This window comes from Homarus americanus, unplaced genomic scaffold (assembly GCF_018991925.1).
Source record: "Homarus americanus isolate GMGI-L3 unplaced genomic scaffold, GMGI_Hamer_2.0 scaffold36734, whole genome shotgun sequence".
NCBI classification, from domain to species: domain Eukaryota; kingdom Metazoa; phylum Arthropoda; class Malacostraca; order Decapoda; family Nephropidae; genus Homarus; species Homarus americanus.
The window spans coordinates 4,968,870-4,986,432 of NW_024733126.1; the positions used below are offsets into that span (position 1 = coordinate 4,968,870).

The window sequence follows — 17,563 nt, forward strand, 5'->3', positions numbered from 1 at the left end:
CTCCCAATGGGTTCCCAGGGTAATGCTTACGAGTATTATTTTATTTGAGGGGGGGGGGGGTTCAGGAAGAGTGTGACTTATTTATGGTTGAGTTTCAGTGCAAATGCCGAAACTATTTTCTATATTGTGGTGTTGTTGTTGTTTTGTTGGTGGTAATGTTGTGGTGGTGGTTGTGGTGGTGTTGGTGTTATTGTGGTGGTGGTTGTGGTGGTAAAGTTGTGGTGGTGGTTGTGATGGTGCTGGTGTTATTGTGGTGGTGGTTGTGTTGTAGTGGTTGTGTTGTTGTTGTTGTGGTGGTAGTTGTGTCGTTGTGGTAGTGGTTGTGGTTGTGTTGTTGTTGTTGTGGTGGTGGTGGTGATGGTTTTGCATGATTTGATTTGATTTTTTTTTACATTTCAGGTAAGAGAAAAAGTCAACGTGACACTCGTTGAGATCAGTACTCTTCATTTGTCTTTTATTTTATTTTATTTTACTTAGTTTTCTTTTTCTATTTCTTTTCTTTTTTTCTCTTCTCTGCTTCTTTCTTTCTTTCTTTCTTTCTTTCTTTCCTTCTTTCTTTCTTTTCATCTTTCTTTCCTTCCTTCTTTATCTTCCTTCCTTCTTTTTTCTCCTGTTTCTTTGAGGATCCAGACCCACAACTTCCCCACAGGTATAATGGCCAAAAAGATCACTCATTATTGACGTCAAAGGATTTAGATAAAAGGTTTACGAGTGTGGCCAACACCATTAAGGTCCCGCTACTTTTATCTCAACATCTGCTGCACGCAAAGTCTTCTGTAAAGGCTGGATGGCTGTTAAGATACTGATCAACTGTGTTCGTGACGTCATGGTCTAATTGCCTCGGGTCGTGTCGTCGTTATCTGTTCATACTGTAACTGGGAAATAGACGTAGAATATACCTGACTTCTAGCCTAGACTGACCTAACCTAATCTAGCCTGATCTCACCTACCTAGCCTGATCTAACCTAGCCTGACCTAACCTAACCGAGCCAAGCCTGGACTAACCGACCCTAGCCTGATCTATCGTACCCTAGCCTGATCTAACCTGACCTAACCTAACCTAGCCTAGCCTGATCTAACCCGACCTAACCTAGCCTAGCCTGATCTAACCTGACCTAACCTAGCCTAGCCTGATCTAATCTGAGCTAACCTAGCCAAACTTGATCTTACCTGACCTAACATAGCCTAACCTGATCTGACCGAGCCTATCCAAGTTAGATCTACCCAAATCTAACAGGGGAAACAGATCTTGAATTTACCTAACCTAACCTAACCTCTCCTTTACATATACATCCAAAGACGTATTTAACTGGCTTGATAAACACGATATCCAAAGATGATAAGGAAAAAATAGTGTCACTTAAGATTCTACCGTCAGTGTTACTCTCATTACCAGTTGAGGGAAACAATGAACCTGGAAATAATATTATAACTTCAAGGTAATAAAGCAGAGTAATTAGTGTGTTTGTGAAGGTATACATACTGAAGGGGCGATGCTTTAGTAATGGGAAATTTTTATACTTGTGATAATTATTTATATCTGAGAATTGGGTACTTATGCGATTGGATCTCTTGAGCACAATAAACGATGTGTATTGCATAACTAATTAGACTACAGACGTGTGTGTGTGTGTGTGTGTGTGTGTGTGTGTGTGTGTGTGTGTGTGTGTGTGTGTGTGTGTGTGTGTGTAGGCGTGTGTGTGTGTGTGTGTGTGTGTGTGTTTGTGTGTGTGTGTGTAGGCGTGTGTATGTGATAATGACGCTAGTTTATGGTTTGTTGCTGATAATTGGGTATTTATTCCATTGGATACCAGGAGAACAATCAACATATAATTATTACGTCACCCATAACAGTATGAATAAATGTGTGTGTGTGTTTGTGTGTGTGTGTGTGTGTGTGTGTGTGTGTGTGTGTGATTACGGTTTCTATCTGATAATTGGGTACTTTGAACATTGGGTATCACGAACTACAGTCAACAAAGTATTACATAAACCATTATAGTACAAACTAGTGTGGTGAAAATATTGAAAATTAGGCTGTCTTTTAGACAACAAAGATTGGTAAAGTTCCTCCCATTCCTCCCCACACTAAATACCTCCCTGCCCCCACACAGTAAATACTTCCTCTCCCCCACACACTGAATACTTGCCTGCTCCCCACAGCCTAAGTTCTTCCGCTTCCCAGTTCCCCACGAAATAATAATAATAATAAAAATAATAATAATAATAATAATAATAATAATAATAATAACAATAACACTTCTCCACATTAAACACAACCTGTCACTGTTGTTTACTCTGCCGTGAGCTGCATGACACGTGATGGGTGATTAAGGGTCGTGACGTCATGGGGGGTCAACAACAGCTGATGCCTCTCATTCATAAAAGTCAGGCGTAGTAAACCGTGTGATGTTGAATGGCACGGTGTCACACAGGTCCTCAAATACAATGCGAACGGATCACCTTATTTCATCTAAAGATTACCACCCTTACACTATTTGGGGGGGTGAATTACTTTAGGTTAAGTTAGGTTAGGTTAGGTTAGAGGAGTTTCTTGACCGCCCAAAACGAGTTTTGGCTGTTGGGAAAAACCCACGGCGCAAAATTTCGCTTTCTCATTATTTTGAAAACGTCCACAACGCTTTGTAATCGTTTTTCGTTCCTTGAGTCTAACATACAGTATATATTACATGGTTAACACTCAGCACCATGTCCTTTACCATACCACAGTGAGCCTCCTCACCCGTGAACCTCTCATATCTGAAAGCGTCAACACTTCCCTGTTTGGTATATCCATCTCTTATCTCTCTATATCCCATGATCCCTCCCCCCCCCCCACGAATATATACCAAATGTTTACCACTAACTGTACGGAGCCCTTCCCTCCCCTCCTCTCACCCCTTCCATGAAACACTCGGTCTGGCTCAAGACTGACAGAGCCATCAGTTGTTGGCAGATATTGATAAACAGAAAGACACGTGTATGGGCGTTAACGTGGGAGGAGGCGTTTAGGATATGGCAGGCTGGTCATGTGGGGGGTGTTAGAACATGACAAGGTCGTCGTGTGGGGGGGGGGGCGTTAAGGACACTCGTGTACAAGGTATCACACGGCAGAAAACACGGCGTGGAGGCGTTGAAATGTCTTGAAGATAGGGAAATGTTTGAGAGATGATCCGGTTAATATGTGGTACGTGTGTGAGAGGGATATTTTCCGTGCAGGCTGTAGTTAGTGTTTACCTTGTCGCTCCTCCTCTCGCCCTTGTGGTCATGCTCCGCTGGACGGGGATTTGTTGGGGTCACGCGATGGGAAGGTGGCATGAGGTCGCGTGAACAACGGGTGAAAGTAGCGTTGAGTCACGTGACATATGAGAGTAAGTTTGTGTAGTCACGTGACATGACAAACAAGAGAAACATTTCGGAGTCACGTGACAGATGGAGTAACGTTTCAGAATCACGTGATATGAGAATAACGTTTTCGGATCACTTGATAATTTGATTTATATAGATGAATATGATCAAGTTAGAAGCCATAAGTTTTCTGGTATTATTCAATAGACAACTTGCATCTTTCACCTCTGGGTAGAACTTAATCTCGATCCGATAGTGGCTAAAAATCGATGACTTGTTTTAGTGATTTTATTTTTCCTCTTTATAAGAATTTATTATGTTTTTATTCATTTATTGCATTATTTATTTGGTCATTTGTTGTTGTTGATGTTACACTTCCTACACGGATCAGAGTTCGACCCAACACACCCTAAGCCTCCTCCCCAACACTCCCTCTCTCCTCCCCACAACCACTTCCACTCTCCTCTCCACCACTTCCTCTCTCCTCTCCACCACTTCCTCTCTCCTCCTCACCACGTCCTCTCTCCACCATCACCACTTCGTCTCCCCCACCACTTCGTCTCCCCCACTACTTCGTCTCCCCCACTACTTCGTCTGCCCCACCACTTCCTCTCCCCCACCACTTCATCTTCCTCATCACCTCCTCCTGCTTCCCCTTGTATTAACTATTATCACGATTCTGGTATTAGTGCACAAGAGGGGTCCTGGGAGTGAGAGCTCAGCAAACTGCAGAAGAACTCGTCCCCAACTCTAAAGCTGCGTGTCATAAATAGTCGACCTGTTGCTAGTCAAGCCAGAGTCTAAGAATGGTTTTATCTGAGCCAATATACTGGGGCAGGTCTTCATATGTTAGTCCATTACATTATGACAGGAGTTTAATCCTTATGTTAAGTTCAGGATAGGTCAAGTTCGTCATGTAATCCAATGAGTTTTATCAGAAATTGGACGATATATTACGGTATGAGAAAGGGCATGAATATTCTTTACGCATCGCTTTAACATCATTTACACATCACCTTAACATCATTTACACATCACCTTAACATCATTTACACATCACCTTAACATCATTTACACATCACCTTAAAATGATTAGCACATAACCTTAACATCATTTACACATCACCTTAACATCATTTACGCATTACCTTAACATCATTTACACATCACTTTAACACCATTTGCACATCACCTTAATATCATTTGCACATCACCTTAATATGAAAAGTGACTTACAGGTTTCGCCCTATTTCTGAGCTATTAATAAAAATTCGTACTATTTTTTTGATATTTGGAAATTGTTGGAACTATATTTTCTAAACTGTTTCAGTTTTGTTGTTGTGGATCTTTTTGTTTTGTTTGGTGAGAGAAACGACCGTGACATTTGGGTAAAAGTCAGTGCTCGTCAGCCAACAGCGCATGTGGGTGTTGGTTGAGTGTCCTCATGACTGTGTGTGTGTGTGTGTGTGTACTATTCTTTCTTATGCACACACACACACACACGAGACAAACAGGACGAAGGGAAGACATATCTAAAACAAACCCATTAAAATACACCTCACCTTCCTCACCACCTGCCACACAAACCACTACCACCACTACTGTCCTCACACTCCCATTAACCACACAATTCCTCCCTGCTCCTCACATCACCAGGATAAGCCGCGACAGCCCCGTGACATGGAGATAGATATTCAATTCTCCGGCCTCAGGGGAGCGACTCAACCAAGTTTGGTCATAAATTCACGTGTTGGGAGAAAGTGGATTATAATCAGAGGGATAAGGCCGGGTGAGGTGATGATGGGAAGAGGGAGAGGGATGGGTGGGTGTTGTTAATGTGGGGGAGAGGGATGGGTGGGTTTTGTTAATGTGGGGAGAGGGATGGGTGGGTGTTGTTAATGTGGGGAGAGGGATGGGTGGGTGTTGTTGATGTGGGGAGAGGGAAGGGTGTGTTGTTGATGTGGGGAGAGAGATGGGTGGTGTTGTTGATGTGGGGAGATGGGTGGTGGGATGTGGGGAGAGGGATGGGTTGGTGTTGTTTATGTGGGAGGGAGGTATATGGAAGAGGAGGTGGCGATAATAAGATAGATGGTGTGAACAAAATTCCATTATTTAGAATCTGGGAGGAGGAAAAAAGGCTGTGAATATGACCATGGGGCGTCACGACTCACTTGACAGCCAGAAACTAATCAACTTCCACGTGCTGTAACGAAGGCAAATGTGCTAGTGGTTGGAGGTGGAATATGGGACGACAGGAGAGGGAAGGGAAGAGAGGGGAGGGTAGAGGAAGAGAGGGTGGAAGAGGGGAGGTGGAGAAAGAGAGGATGGAAGAGGGGGAGGGTGGAAGAGGGGAGGGTGGAAGAGGGGAGGGCTGGAAGTGGGGAGGGTGGAAGTGGGGAGGATGGAAGAGGGGAGGGTGGAAATGGGGAGGGTGGAAGACGGGAGGCTGGAAGTGAGGAGGGTGGAGAAAGGAAGGGGAAGTGGAGAGGGTGGAGAAGAGAGGGTGGAAGAGGAGAGGGTGGGAGAGGAGAGTGTGGAAGAGGAGAGGTGGAAGATGGGAGGTGAAAGAGGGTAGGGTGAGAGGGGGGAGTGGAGGGGAAGAGGGGAGGGTGGGAAGAGGGGAGGGTGGAAGGGGGAGGTGGAAGGGGGAGGGTGGGGGGAGGGGGGTGGAAGGGGTAGAAGAGGGGTGGGAAGATGGGGAGGGTGGAAGGGGGAGGAAAGAAGAGGAGAGGTGGAATTGGGGAGGATGGAAGTAGGACGGTGGAAGAGGGGAGGGGGAAGAGGGGTGGAAGGGGGAGGATGGAAGGGGTGAGGGTGGAAGTGGGGAGGGTGGAAGTGGGAGGGGTAGAAGAGGGGAGGGTGGAAAGGTGGGGAGGGTGGGAAGAGGGAGGGTGGGAGGGGGGAGGGGTGGGTGGGGAGTGGGGAGGGTGGAAGTGGGTGGAAGTGGGGAGAAGAGGAGGAGCGGGAGGGTGGTGGGGAGGATGGGGGAGGAAGTGGAGGGTGGAAGAGGGGGAGGGTGGAAGATGGGGAGGATGGAAGTGGGGAGCGTGGAAGTGGGAAGGGTGAAAGGGGAGGGTGGGAAGGGAGGATGGAAGGGAAGGAGGGTGGAAGTGGGAGGGTGGAAGTGGGAGGGTGGAAGGGGAGGGTGGGAGGAGGGGAGGTGGAAGATGGGGAGGGTGGAAGGGATGGTGGGAAGGGAGGGTGGAAGTGGGAGAGAGAGGAGGGTGAAATTGATGAGGATTCGAAGATGGGGGGGGAGGGTGGAAGTGGGGAGGGTGGAAGTGGGGAGGATGGAAGTGGGGAGGGAAACAAAGAGGAGAACAGAAGAGGGGAAGGAAAAGAGGCAAGAGACGTAACCTTATTGTGGTGGAGAGGGACGGGAGGGGAGGCGGGTAACGGATGCCCTCCAGAAGTCATCGCTTTTTACTATATAATTATTTGTCTTATTTTATATCTATCGTCTCATTATTGTTTTTGCTATTTACTCTATTTTTCATATTTTCTTTTATGATTTCTTTTTCTTTTTCGTGTTTCTCGTGTTCCTTATTTTTCTTCGTTTTTTCTTGTAATATTTTGTTTTTACTTCTTCCTTTTATCTTTTATTTTCTTCATTTCTTCCGCCATTCTACTTACCTTTTATTAATTTTCATTTATCTTTTTGCATCTTTGGTCTTTGTTTTCCTTTTCCCTCTTATCATCTGTTTCCTAATGTCTGGTATTTCCCTTCACTTTAGGTTTTCTCCTCCCAATCTTTACTTATTTTCAATCACTTTATCCTCGTGTCTTCCTTCTTCAAATTTCTCTTTATCGGATGATTGATTCTTTGTCTCTTTACACACACACACACACACACACACACAAGTTTATGCCGGACATATTCCACAACTAGTTAAATTGGCGGCCAGACTTCAATAAGGTAAATTTTCGCAAAATTTTTTTCAACTTCAAAACGCAAGACCCAGAAAAACCCGACCACAAAAATTTGATTCGAGTGGCCCCTCCTCGACCCTCTGAGGGCTGGTGAGTGAGCTCGTTAAGGTGGTGGGCTGTCTTTGGTCAACCCACTACCGGTGGTGATGGTGGTAGTGGTGGTTGAAGAGGTGGTGGTAATGGTGGTAGTGGTTTGTTTTGGCGGTGATGGGGGTGGTGTTAGTAATTGTGATGGTGGTGGTAGTAGTTGTTATTTGTGTTGGTTGTAGTGATGGAGTTAGTGATGGTAATGATGGTAGTGATGGTGGTAGTGATGGTGGTGGTAGTGGTGGTTATGTTGGTGATGGGTGTAGTAATGGTGATGGTAGTGGTAGTGATGGTTGTGGTAGTGGTGGTTATGTTGGTGATGGTGGTGATGGGGGTGGTAATGGTGGTGGTGGTGATAGTAGTGATGGTGTTGATGGTAGTGATGGTGTTGGTGGTAGTGATGGTGTTGGTGGTAGTGATGGTGTTGGTGGTAGTGATGGTGGTGGTAGTAGTGATGGTGGTGGTGATGGCGATGGCGACGGCGTTTTTGCAAAGAAGTATAAGATGAAAAATGTGGGATTTGTGAGGAGAAGGAGGAAGAAAGTAAAAGGGAAGAAGTAGAAATAAATTAGAATAAAAAGAATAACTATGAAGGACATTACGAAAAGGAGGAAGAAGAAAGAGTAGAAGAGGGAGAAGCAATAGATTCATATGATAAAGAATAAGATGAGGTATAAGTCCCTGTAGATGATAAAGGGGAAATATTTTTATAAAGATTCTTACATAGATACAGTATAACTTTTTTGGTGTTGTAAAGTGTTGACAGGATTTATTTTCACTTTCTGACTTGGAAAGGAAAATGGAGAGAGAGAGAGAGAGAGAGAGAGAGAGAGAGAGAGAGAGAGAGAGAGAGAGAAAATAAAGATGATCCAAAGCCTGGTAGATGTAGTACCTTAAACGACCGGAATCAATATAAAGAAATTTTGCTGGAATGGGTTATAAAATTAGATACAACAAGAGTTAATAAGAACAAATATCCAACACATATCCAGCTCCACCTTGATGAGCAAATCCAGTATGAGGTTAGTGTTTGATCCTCTTGCGCCTCTTGTCTCTTGTCAAAACAGTAGAAGATCGCCATCAAAGACCGTCTGTAGCAAACAAAGGAGCAGCGTCGACAGGTCTACCTGTACGCTCCGCTGGGCTCACGGCCGGAACAGCTGACTCGCCCAAGTGTAAACAAAAACAGCTGATCGGTGAGGCGGAAAAATATCAGGCCTCTCTGCCTTGCTCCCATATAGATTTTATTTGTGTCTGGCGTCAATGTTGGGATATTTTTTCTCTCAAATTATTTGTCTTTTCTCTCATATGTTGGATTAATTTACTGTTTTATTAACTAGTTCTACACGTTTATAAGGAACCATTTATTTTGTTTATTTAAATTTGTTGTTTTTTTGTGAAAAGTACTTATTTTGGCGGGGGAGGGAAGGGGGGAAGGCTTGGCTTATCTAATGTTAGGCTTAATAGTAAGTCCATTAGGCTGATGAATGAAGTGCAATACCATATTTTTATACACATGGCAGTAACTCATATAACGTGTTGGGCTCTACCCAGGTGTTAATCTCTAATTGCGAAAGGTAAGCTCTATCCAACAGGTCTCTCTGGAAGACCTTGTACACTGATCTTACTGATAAACTTCTCCCCCTCTTCATCTGGTGCGTTAAACCTATTACCATGACGTATATTGCACAAATTTGCAAGGCCATGATATTGCAATTTGGTTCATTGGCGCTTTGCAATACCTTCCCTCTGAGTCTATTGTTATAACACAGACGGTGGTAATGTAATGTGTTGCGGCTTACAAGAGGCGAGCGACGCGAAAATAATTAGATGATTAGAGTTGATGGACCTATTAGAGGGGCAGGGAAGGGGAGGAGTGAAAGGATTAAATAAATTTTGAGGAAGAAGATCGAGAAAGTAACGGATATGAAATAGGGAGAGAAAGGAAAAGTAGAGGTATAAAGAGGATGAGATAGTTGAAACAAATAGAGAAGAGACAGACAGACAGACAGACAGACAGACAGACAGAAAATAGAGTAGAGATAAAAAAAAGGAGAAAAAGTAAAACTGAAATAATGTGATGATATGGGAGCCGGAGTAAATGGAGGAAAGGCATGGCGAGGAGAGAAAGGAAGAGTGAAATTATTAAAAGGACTTCAGATCGTAGTGAAAATACAAAATACAAAAATAACGAAGTGCATAGATACGAGAGAATAAAAGGAAGAGACGGAGAAGGAAAAAGGATAAAATGTGGAAAAAGAATGACGGGAAAAACGGCAATATTACGAGGAGTTGAGAGACAGAAAGTAGAAGTAAAAGGAAGGAAGGGAAAAGGCAATAAACGTAGATGTTGCGATGATTTGAAAGTGTGAGAAAGTAGAGGAAAGTTATATTTAGAGAGACAGGGAGAGGAATAGGAAAGAGACGAGGGAATGATCGATAAGTAAATTAGAATATTATGATAAACATGGGAGATGGAGTTAATGGAAGAAGGAAAAAGAAACAGAATGAAAGTAATTGATTGAAGATAAAAACAAATGGAACAAGTAAAATAGAAAGTATGAGGAGGAAAGGAGAGAATAAGAAACCTCAAGAATAAATGTAAAGACCTTAGATAATTAGAAAAGCCAAACCAAGGGAAAATGAAGAGACATTTGATGAAAAGGGGGACAGAAATCAATGATAAACATGGGAAGAGGAAAAAACAACAATTATCTGGACACGAATTGATGTGTAGAGAATGTAAGAAAAGGGAAATGGAAACCCAACACAGGAGTAAATAGGAAATTACCTTGTTTTTACTCTCTCTCTCTCTCTCTCTCTCTCTCTCTCTCTCTCTCTCTCTCTCTCTGTTCCTTTCTATATTCACTTCCCTTTACTGTGCCTCTCTTCCTTATTCATGCCTCTCTCCTTTATTTATGCCCCCAAGGGACGGTCTCTGTCGTGATGCCCTGTTTGTACTGTAGTAATGTAATGATAATAGACACACGATATGTTAGGTGTTAAGGCACTAACTTGGTATTTCAGGCCTCGCTTACAGTGGTGAGTGTTAAGGATAATGGAGAGCAGAGTGCTAGTAATGATGATGGTGAATAATCATAATATTCTAATTGCAATGATGATGATGATGATGATGATGATGACAGTGGCAATGAAAATGATAATTATACTAATAATAATATCAATAGTAGTACGGTAATGCGAATAATTATGATAACATTAGTAGCATTAAGAGTAATTATACTTTATTACTTATGTAAATTCTTTGCCTGTAATAATAATAATAATAATAGTGTTTATTGGTACCCATTTGGTACAAATTATTAGTCAGGGATCTCTGCTGCCTCAGTCAGCAAATATAGTAACAGCGGTTCCTTGAGACCCCGTTTATGAGTTCTTCGTTTTAAAAATTTCCAATTTCCTGATTTACTGTTTAATTTACCCCCTAATAAGGACAAAATTAAAAAACTAAAATAAAAACGAATAAAGTGAAAAGGTCAGACACTTTTGTACTTGAAGTAAAAGTGGCCTTTACGTCGGAGATGTTCAGGAAAATTCATCGACATTGTTTTTTTTTAATGTTTAGGGTTTATGTCCGCCCCACGACCAAGTTACCTTCTGCCGTGTTAACCTCAACCTGTAGCAGTGGAAGTCTTAGAAACGTTTTCCTAACACTAAAGGCGTTTAAAAAAAATTAGAACAATTTAACGTTTATAATTTCACAACAATAGGAGCGCTCTGAAACGTTCCCATAGCAACAGAAACAACTAGGGACGCATCATAACAAGGAAAACTATTTAGAAACTTCATCATAATAACGAAAACATTTTAGAATGTTTCATAGCAATGGAACTATTAACAAACTTCATCTTAACAAAAACACGTCGAAACTCGTGATAACAGTGGGAGGTTACAGACAAGTTCTCGTAGCAGTAGAGACACTTTAAAATCGTTTCCATAACAGTATGTGTGAGGCAGGTAGCCCACATCCACATGCCCTCATTGGTTTAGTAAACAGCATGACCCTTCGCCAGACGTCAGCTCAGAATCTTGGAGTAGCTCATGTGAAAGTGATGAGGGAGGCAGGGACAGTAGGTCACGAGTGTTTGGTATATCCTTCCAGGTGTTGATTATTTGATTACCGTTGGTGGCAATGTGCTCACATGTGTTGACAGTATTGGTTCCAGGCGTTTGGGATATGATTACAAACGTGGGGAAGTGAATTACAGGTATTTGAAGAGAGGTTATAGATATATGGAATTTGATGACAGGTGTGGGGGATATGATTATAGTTACTTGAAGTGTGGTTATAGATTTTAGGTGGTGGGGATTTAATAATGGGTGTTGGGGATTTCGTTATAGGTTTATGGAACCTTAGTATTCTGGTCTTGTGTTAAGAACATAAAAACAATGGAGGAAACTGCAGCGGGCCTCTTGGCCCATGCTGAGCAGTACCGTTTACACCCAACCCCTATCGCTCATATATCCGCCCAACTTATATTTGAAACTACCCAGCGTGTTCGTGTTAATGATGATGTTTGGTAACTTGTTCCATTCATCCACTACTCTATTTCCAAACCAGTGTTTACCTGTCTCGCGCCTAAATCTAAATTTGTCTAATTTAAAACCCTTGCCACGAGTTCGCTCCTGGTTGGATAATTTAAGTACAGTACCTTTGTTACATCACCTTTGTTTAACCTTGAATTCCATTTATACACATATCGCCTCTCACTTTACATCTCTCGAGGGACTGCAGATTCAGATGCTTTAATCTGTCTCTGTACTCAAGGTTCCGATGCCCGGGATTAGTCTTGTCATCCTCATCTGTATGCTTTCTAGGGATTCAATATCCAGTCTGTAGTCCGGTGACTAAAACTGAACTGCATAATCCAAGTGAGGTCTCACAAGCGCAAGATATAGTTTTAGAATAACCTAGCTAGTCTTGTAACTAACAGTCCTTTGTATGAACCCAAGTACTTTGTTAGCCTTGTTTCGAGCAAATACGCATTTTTTTTTTTGGGGGGGGGGCACTCCCCTACATCATTGTGTAAGGTGAAGCGCAGAAGCGTTTACAGCGCCCAACAGGGAAGCATGCTAAGTTCATGCTTACCTTTATGTCTCATGAGTTAAGGGCTTAGAAGCCTGAAGAGTCAGTGGTTTATGTCCTCAAGTTATTGGAAGCTCCAACAACTTGTCCCTGAATACGAATTCGCAACTTTCGACTTACACCAGGTACCTACTTTACTGCTAGGTGAACAGGGACTAATGAGAGCTAGGAAGTATCTGAGTGGGGCCGTGTAACCAGTGGGGTTCCCCAGGGGTCAGTACTAGGCCCACTCTTGTTCATAATCTATATAAACGATTTAGATACTGGGATCAGCAGTGACATAAGCAAGTTTGCGGATGGCACCAAGATAGGGCGGCAAATTAATTCGGGGCATGATGCAAATGCATTACAGGAGGATCTAAATAAACTGCAGGGGTGGTCTGAAAAGTGGCAAATGAAATTCAACACCAGCAAGTGCAGCGTACTTAGTATTGGAAGAATAAATACTTATAATGTATACAGCCTTAACAACATCAACCTAGAGAAGTCGGCTTGTGAAAGAGACCTAGGGGTACTTGTAAGCCCGGACCTACGGCCTAGAAAACAGTGCGTTAATGTTCGAAATAAGGCAAACAGAGTATTGGGTTTTATATCTAGAAGTGTAATTAACAAGAGTGCAGAGGTCTTATTGCAACTATATCTTGCACTAGTCAGGCCGCACCTCGATTATGCGGTTCAGTTCTGGTGCCCCTATTATAGAATGGATATAAATTCACTAGAGTCGGTGCAGCGAAGAATGACAAAAATGATTCCGAGACTTAGAAACCTTCCATATCAGGATAGGTTAAAGAAACTTAACTTGCATTCCCTAGAAAGACGAAGAGTGCGGGGAGATATGATAGAAGTATTTAAGTGGGTGAAAGGAATCAATAAAGGGATATAGATAAAGTTCTTATAATATCCGAGCAGGATAGGACTCGGAGCAACGGATTCAAGTTGGATAAGTTTAGGTTTAGGAGGGAGATAGGAAGAAACTGGTTCACAAATAGGGTGGTGGACGAGTGGAAGAAGCTTAGCAACTTTGTAGTAAGTGCGGGAACTCTGGAAAGTTTCAAAAGGAGGCTAGATAGATTCATGGATGATAGAGAGTGGTAGTAACTCTCGACAGGAGCTGCCATGCACAGGCCAACCGGCCTATTGCAGACTCCTTATTTTCTTATGTTCTTATGTTAAGTAAATCCAAACAACTTCCACCGGCCCGGGAATCGAACCCGGGACATCTCGCTTTTCGAGGCAAGAACGGTACCGCTTCTACCACCGATCCCCAATTGCAAATACGCATTATTGTTTTGGTTAAAGATTCCTACTTATCATTACCCTCTAAATCTTTCTCACAGTCGACTTTCTCTCCATCAACGTTGTTCATCTGATAACTGTTTTCTCTGTTTACATCTACTAGACTAATTACTTTACATTTGTCTATATTCAATTTCATCTGCCGTTTTTCTGACCAGGCGAAATTTTTTTTTTTTGAGATTTTCCTGTAGTTTATCGGAGTTCTCGTCAGATTTAATTACACGCCCTATTTTTGTGACGTCAGCAAATTTACATATATTGCTGTCTACGCCTATATATATCTCGTTTATGTATATTATAAATAGTGATGGTCCAAGTACTGAGCCTTAGGGTACTCCACCAGTGATGTTAATCCAATCGGTTTTGGTGCCATTAATACGGACTCTGTTTCTTGCCCTGTAACCACGCCCTAATCCTTTTTAGAATATCTCCTCCAATTCCATGAGCCTCCACTTACATATTAGTCATTCGTGGGGGACCCTATCGAAGGCTTTGCTAAAGTCGAGGTAATCCACATCTTAATCGCGTCCGTCATCCACTGATTTGAAAATAGTTGAAAAAGAATGGTATTAGATTTTTCAGACATGAACGTCCACTTGTGAACCCATGCTGGGAATCATTGATCAATTTGTGTTTCTTGAGGTGATTTCGAATTGAGTTGGGATATATCGCTACAAATTATCTTTAATCTAACGACCTAATTATTGTTGTGTAGAGGGGGCTACAGGGGGCTACCAAGAGAGTGTGACTTATCACCAACACCTATACTAACGTCGCCACCGCCGGTGTTATGTCCTACCACAACCATCACCACTGCAGCCACAACGTCTATCACCACCACCACCACCACCGTAACCAATATTATTATCACCACCATCACCAAAGCACCCCGTCACGCGTCACCACTAACACTACAATTATTGTCACCTGCCGACCAACATCAAAGTTTGGGGTTTTGTTCGTTTAGAAAAGTTAGCGCGTGTGTAACTTTATCAGGCGGCTGTTGTTATGGGGAGGTTTATTATGCTGTCATCTTTGGCTACAGGGTGTGCATATTATACTATATTTTCTTTCGTATGAAAACGCGTAAATGTTTTCTGGGAGTCTTCCCAAATATATCGGTTATTGATGGAAATTTATAGTGTTTAAAGATTTCTCATATTATCGTTCACAAGTTGTCATTATTGTTGCTAATATATCTGGTGGGACAACCACTAAGCACTGCGTCACGGCGGGTGAAGGTTGTCCTTAATAGTGTTAATGTGGATTGATCCTGCCTCGCCACTCACCATAACTTCCCGGTAGCTGCGCTGCATATACGAGTTTTTAGACGGTGAGTTGGGGACGTCTGTTTATTTACCCAAGATGAGGAGCTCGTATCTGTCTACTTCAGATTTGAATCCTGTGTCAACCTACCTTAAGTGAGGAACACTTGTCTCCCTGTACATGATGAAGGACTCTTGTCAACCTACACTTCGTGAAGGCCCCGTGTACTAACCCAAGTGAGAGAGGAAAGAGAGGTACTCACCGACTTTGTGGCAGCCTGGATTCTGCCAGGCGTGCTTGAAGGAGGTGGCTGAGGCGACCAGACAAGTCACCAACAGTACCCACACCTTCACCATCACAACGCTCCTGCAACACACAACAGAGACTTGGTTATACATTGGTTTATTAGTGTGGATACTTAAGGAGTTAAAACATAGATATAGAGCTAAAATGTCAACTATCACAACTCACCTCTACAACATAATAACACAACGCTCACAGGTACAGTGCATGTGTGATATTTCCTCACAACTAGTGGAATTACTTGTACTTGGAGAGAAAATATAAACTTTCATGGTCTCACCCTGCAACAAACAAGACAGTGAATGGTTATGTTACTTTGATAAATTAATAAACCTCTTGACAGAGTTGGCGAGAGCAGACAACTGAAAAATTTGTGAAAATACGAAGGACGCTCAGTGAACATAGAAAAGTCAAGAATGTTTCTCTTTTATTTTTTAACTTAAGTGGAGGGTGTACTTGAGTGTGTCCGAATACTCAAGTCTTATGAGCACGATGATGAGTACTCGAGGTTACATTCTCTTTTAATGAGACCTGGTAACAATGTTGAGGTACTGTACGGTGTTTGAAGGGATTACATTTGAGTGGCCAAAAACCTAGTGTAATTATTCAGGGGTGACCGCAGCATTAACACTCTTAAGAAGACACTTATAAACAGTATAAAAACAAACATTTTTTTCTATTAGATCGAAAAAATGCATGCTTGAAAGGAGTTGCCTCGAGATGTGTACTTTAGACCTCACTCACTATGTCCGCCTCTGTTCAGCACGAGGAACAAGGAAGTGAATTTGCTTTAGCTTTCAGCGTTGACCTGTATGTAATTACACAGTGGACTATTGATCAGATTTAATCACTAGAAGTTAGTTTAATGGAGGTATATTGTTAGATTATTGACACCTGTAATTACAGTCACTTATTATGAACGAAGGATAATCAACGCTTAGTGATTCTCTGCTTCATCCTGTATAATTATTGCTAAATCGAGTGTTTGTAAATTACATCACAGTGCAACACATCTTACCGCCCGAATAAACAGCGAGGGTGAAGACGAATACGACAAGGCAGCGGGTGGTACTCTGGTTACACAACAGCAGGCAGAGTTTCTTAGGGAGTGTGATGTAATGTTTAACCGGTATAGCTTGATAGACTCTTGCCATATGAAGACATACACATACACACACACTACATCCTTGACCACCGAAGGGTCAAGACGTACCTGGCGCTCCTCTCGGAGCAGCCAGGTCAACTGTTAAGTTGGCCCATACCAACCCCCTCCCCTGAACCCTCCTCCCCACCGGAATATCAACAAGTTCTCGCCAGAAGTTACAATTTCATTTAGGAAAGGAACGGAACCAGTGTTAAACAGAGGTGAACAGTGGTGAACAGTGCTTAAGTCAGTGAGAACAACTCAACAGTAACAGTCGTACCCAAGTTAACCTTCACACAGTGAGGTCCCAGGTACCCAGTGATAACGGCCCGTGAGACCCAACAACAACCAGCGATGTGTTAATCCGTCTACGATAGGAAGGCCTAAGACCAAACCTCACTCATATAACACCATCTGTGAGGGAATTACTACACCACGTCAAGTCCCTCATAACATCATCTGTGAGGGAATTACTACACCACGTCAGGCCCCTCATAACACCATCTGTGAGGGAATTACTACACCACGTGAGGCCCCTCATAACACCATCTGTGAGGGAGTTACTACACCACGTGAGGCCCCTCATAACACCATCTGTGTGGTAATTACTACACCACGTGAGGTCCCTCATAACACCATCTGTGAGGTAATTACTACACCACGTGAGGTCCCTCATAACACCATCTGTGAGGGAATTACTACACCACGTGAAGTCCCTCATAACACCATCTGCGAGGGAATTACTACACCACGCCAGGTCCCTCATAACACCATCTGAGGGAACTACTACACCACGTGAGTTCCTCCTAACACCATCTGGGAGGGAGTTACTACACTACGAGTTTGCTGTTCAACACCTACATTAATCTGTATGTTCACTGTATGTTCCTTTACCTTTCTTTAATGAAGGCTTTTGTTAAACCACCAATGTATGTAATAAGTCATTTATGTCCAATGTATATTTTCAGCCTTCGGGCTGCAGAATTTTTTCAATAAACCGTTAATTATCATTATTATTATTCACACACACACACACACACACACACACACACACACACACACACACACACACACAATTACTT

At 42.6% G+C, this 17,563-nt stretch overlaps 1 protein-coding gene across 1 annotated transcript in view; it reads right to left on the minus strand.

The window, feature by feature from the left end:
- Positions 1-17,563, minus strand: part of LOC121869277 (thyrostimulin alpha-2 subunit-like) — a 126,454-nt gene that overhangs the window by 108,644 nt on the left and 247 nt on the right. Inside the window, exon 2 of the mRNA XM_042370523.1 lies at positions 15,297-15,400. Within this exon, the coding sequence (XP_042226457.1) occupies positions 15,297-15,400 (104 nt within the window). The remainder of the gene's footprint in view (positions 1-15,296; positions 15,401-17,563) is intronic.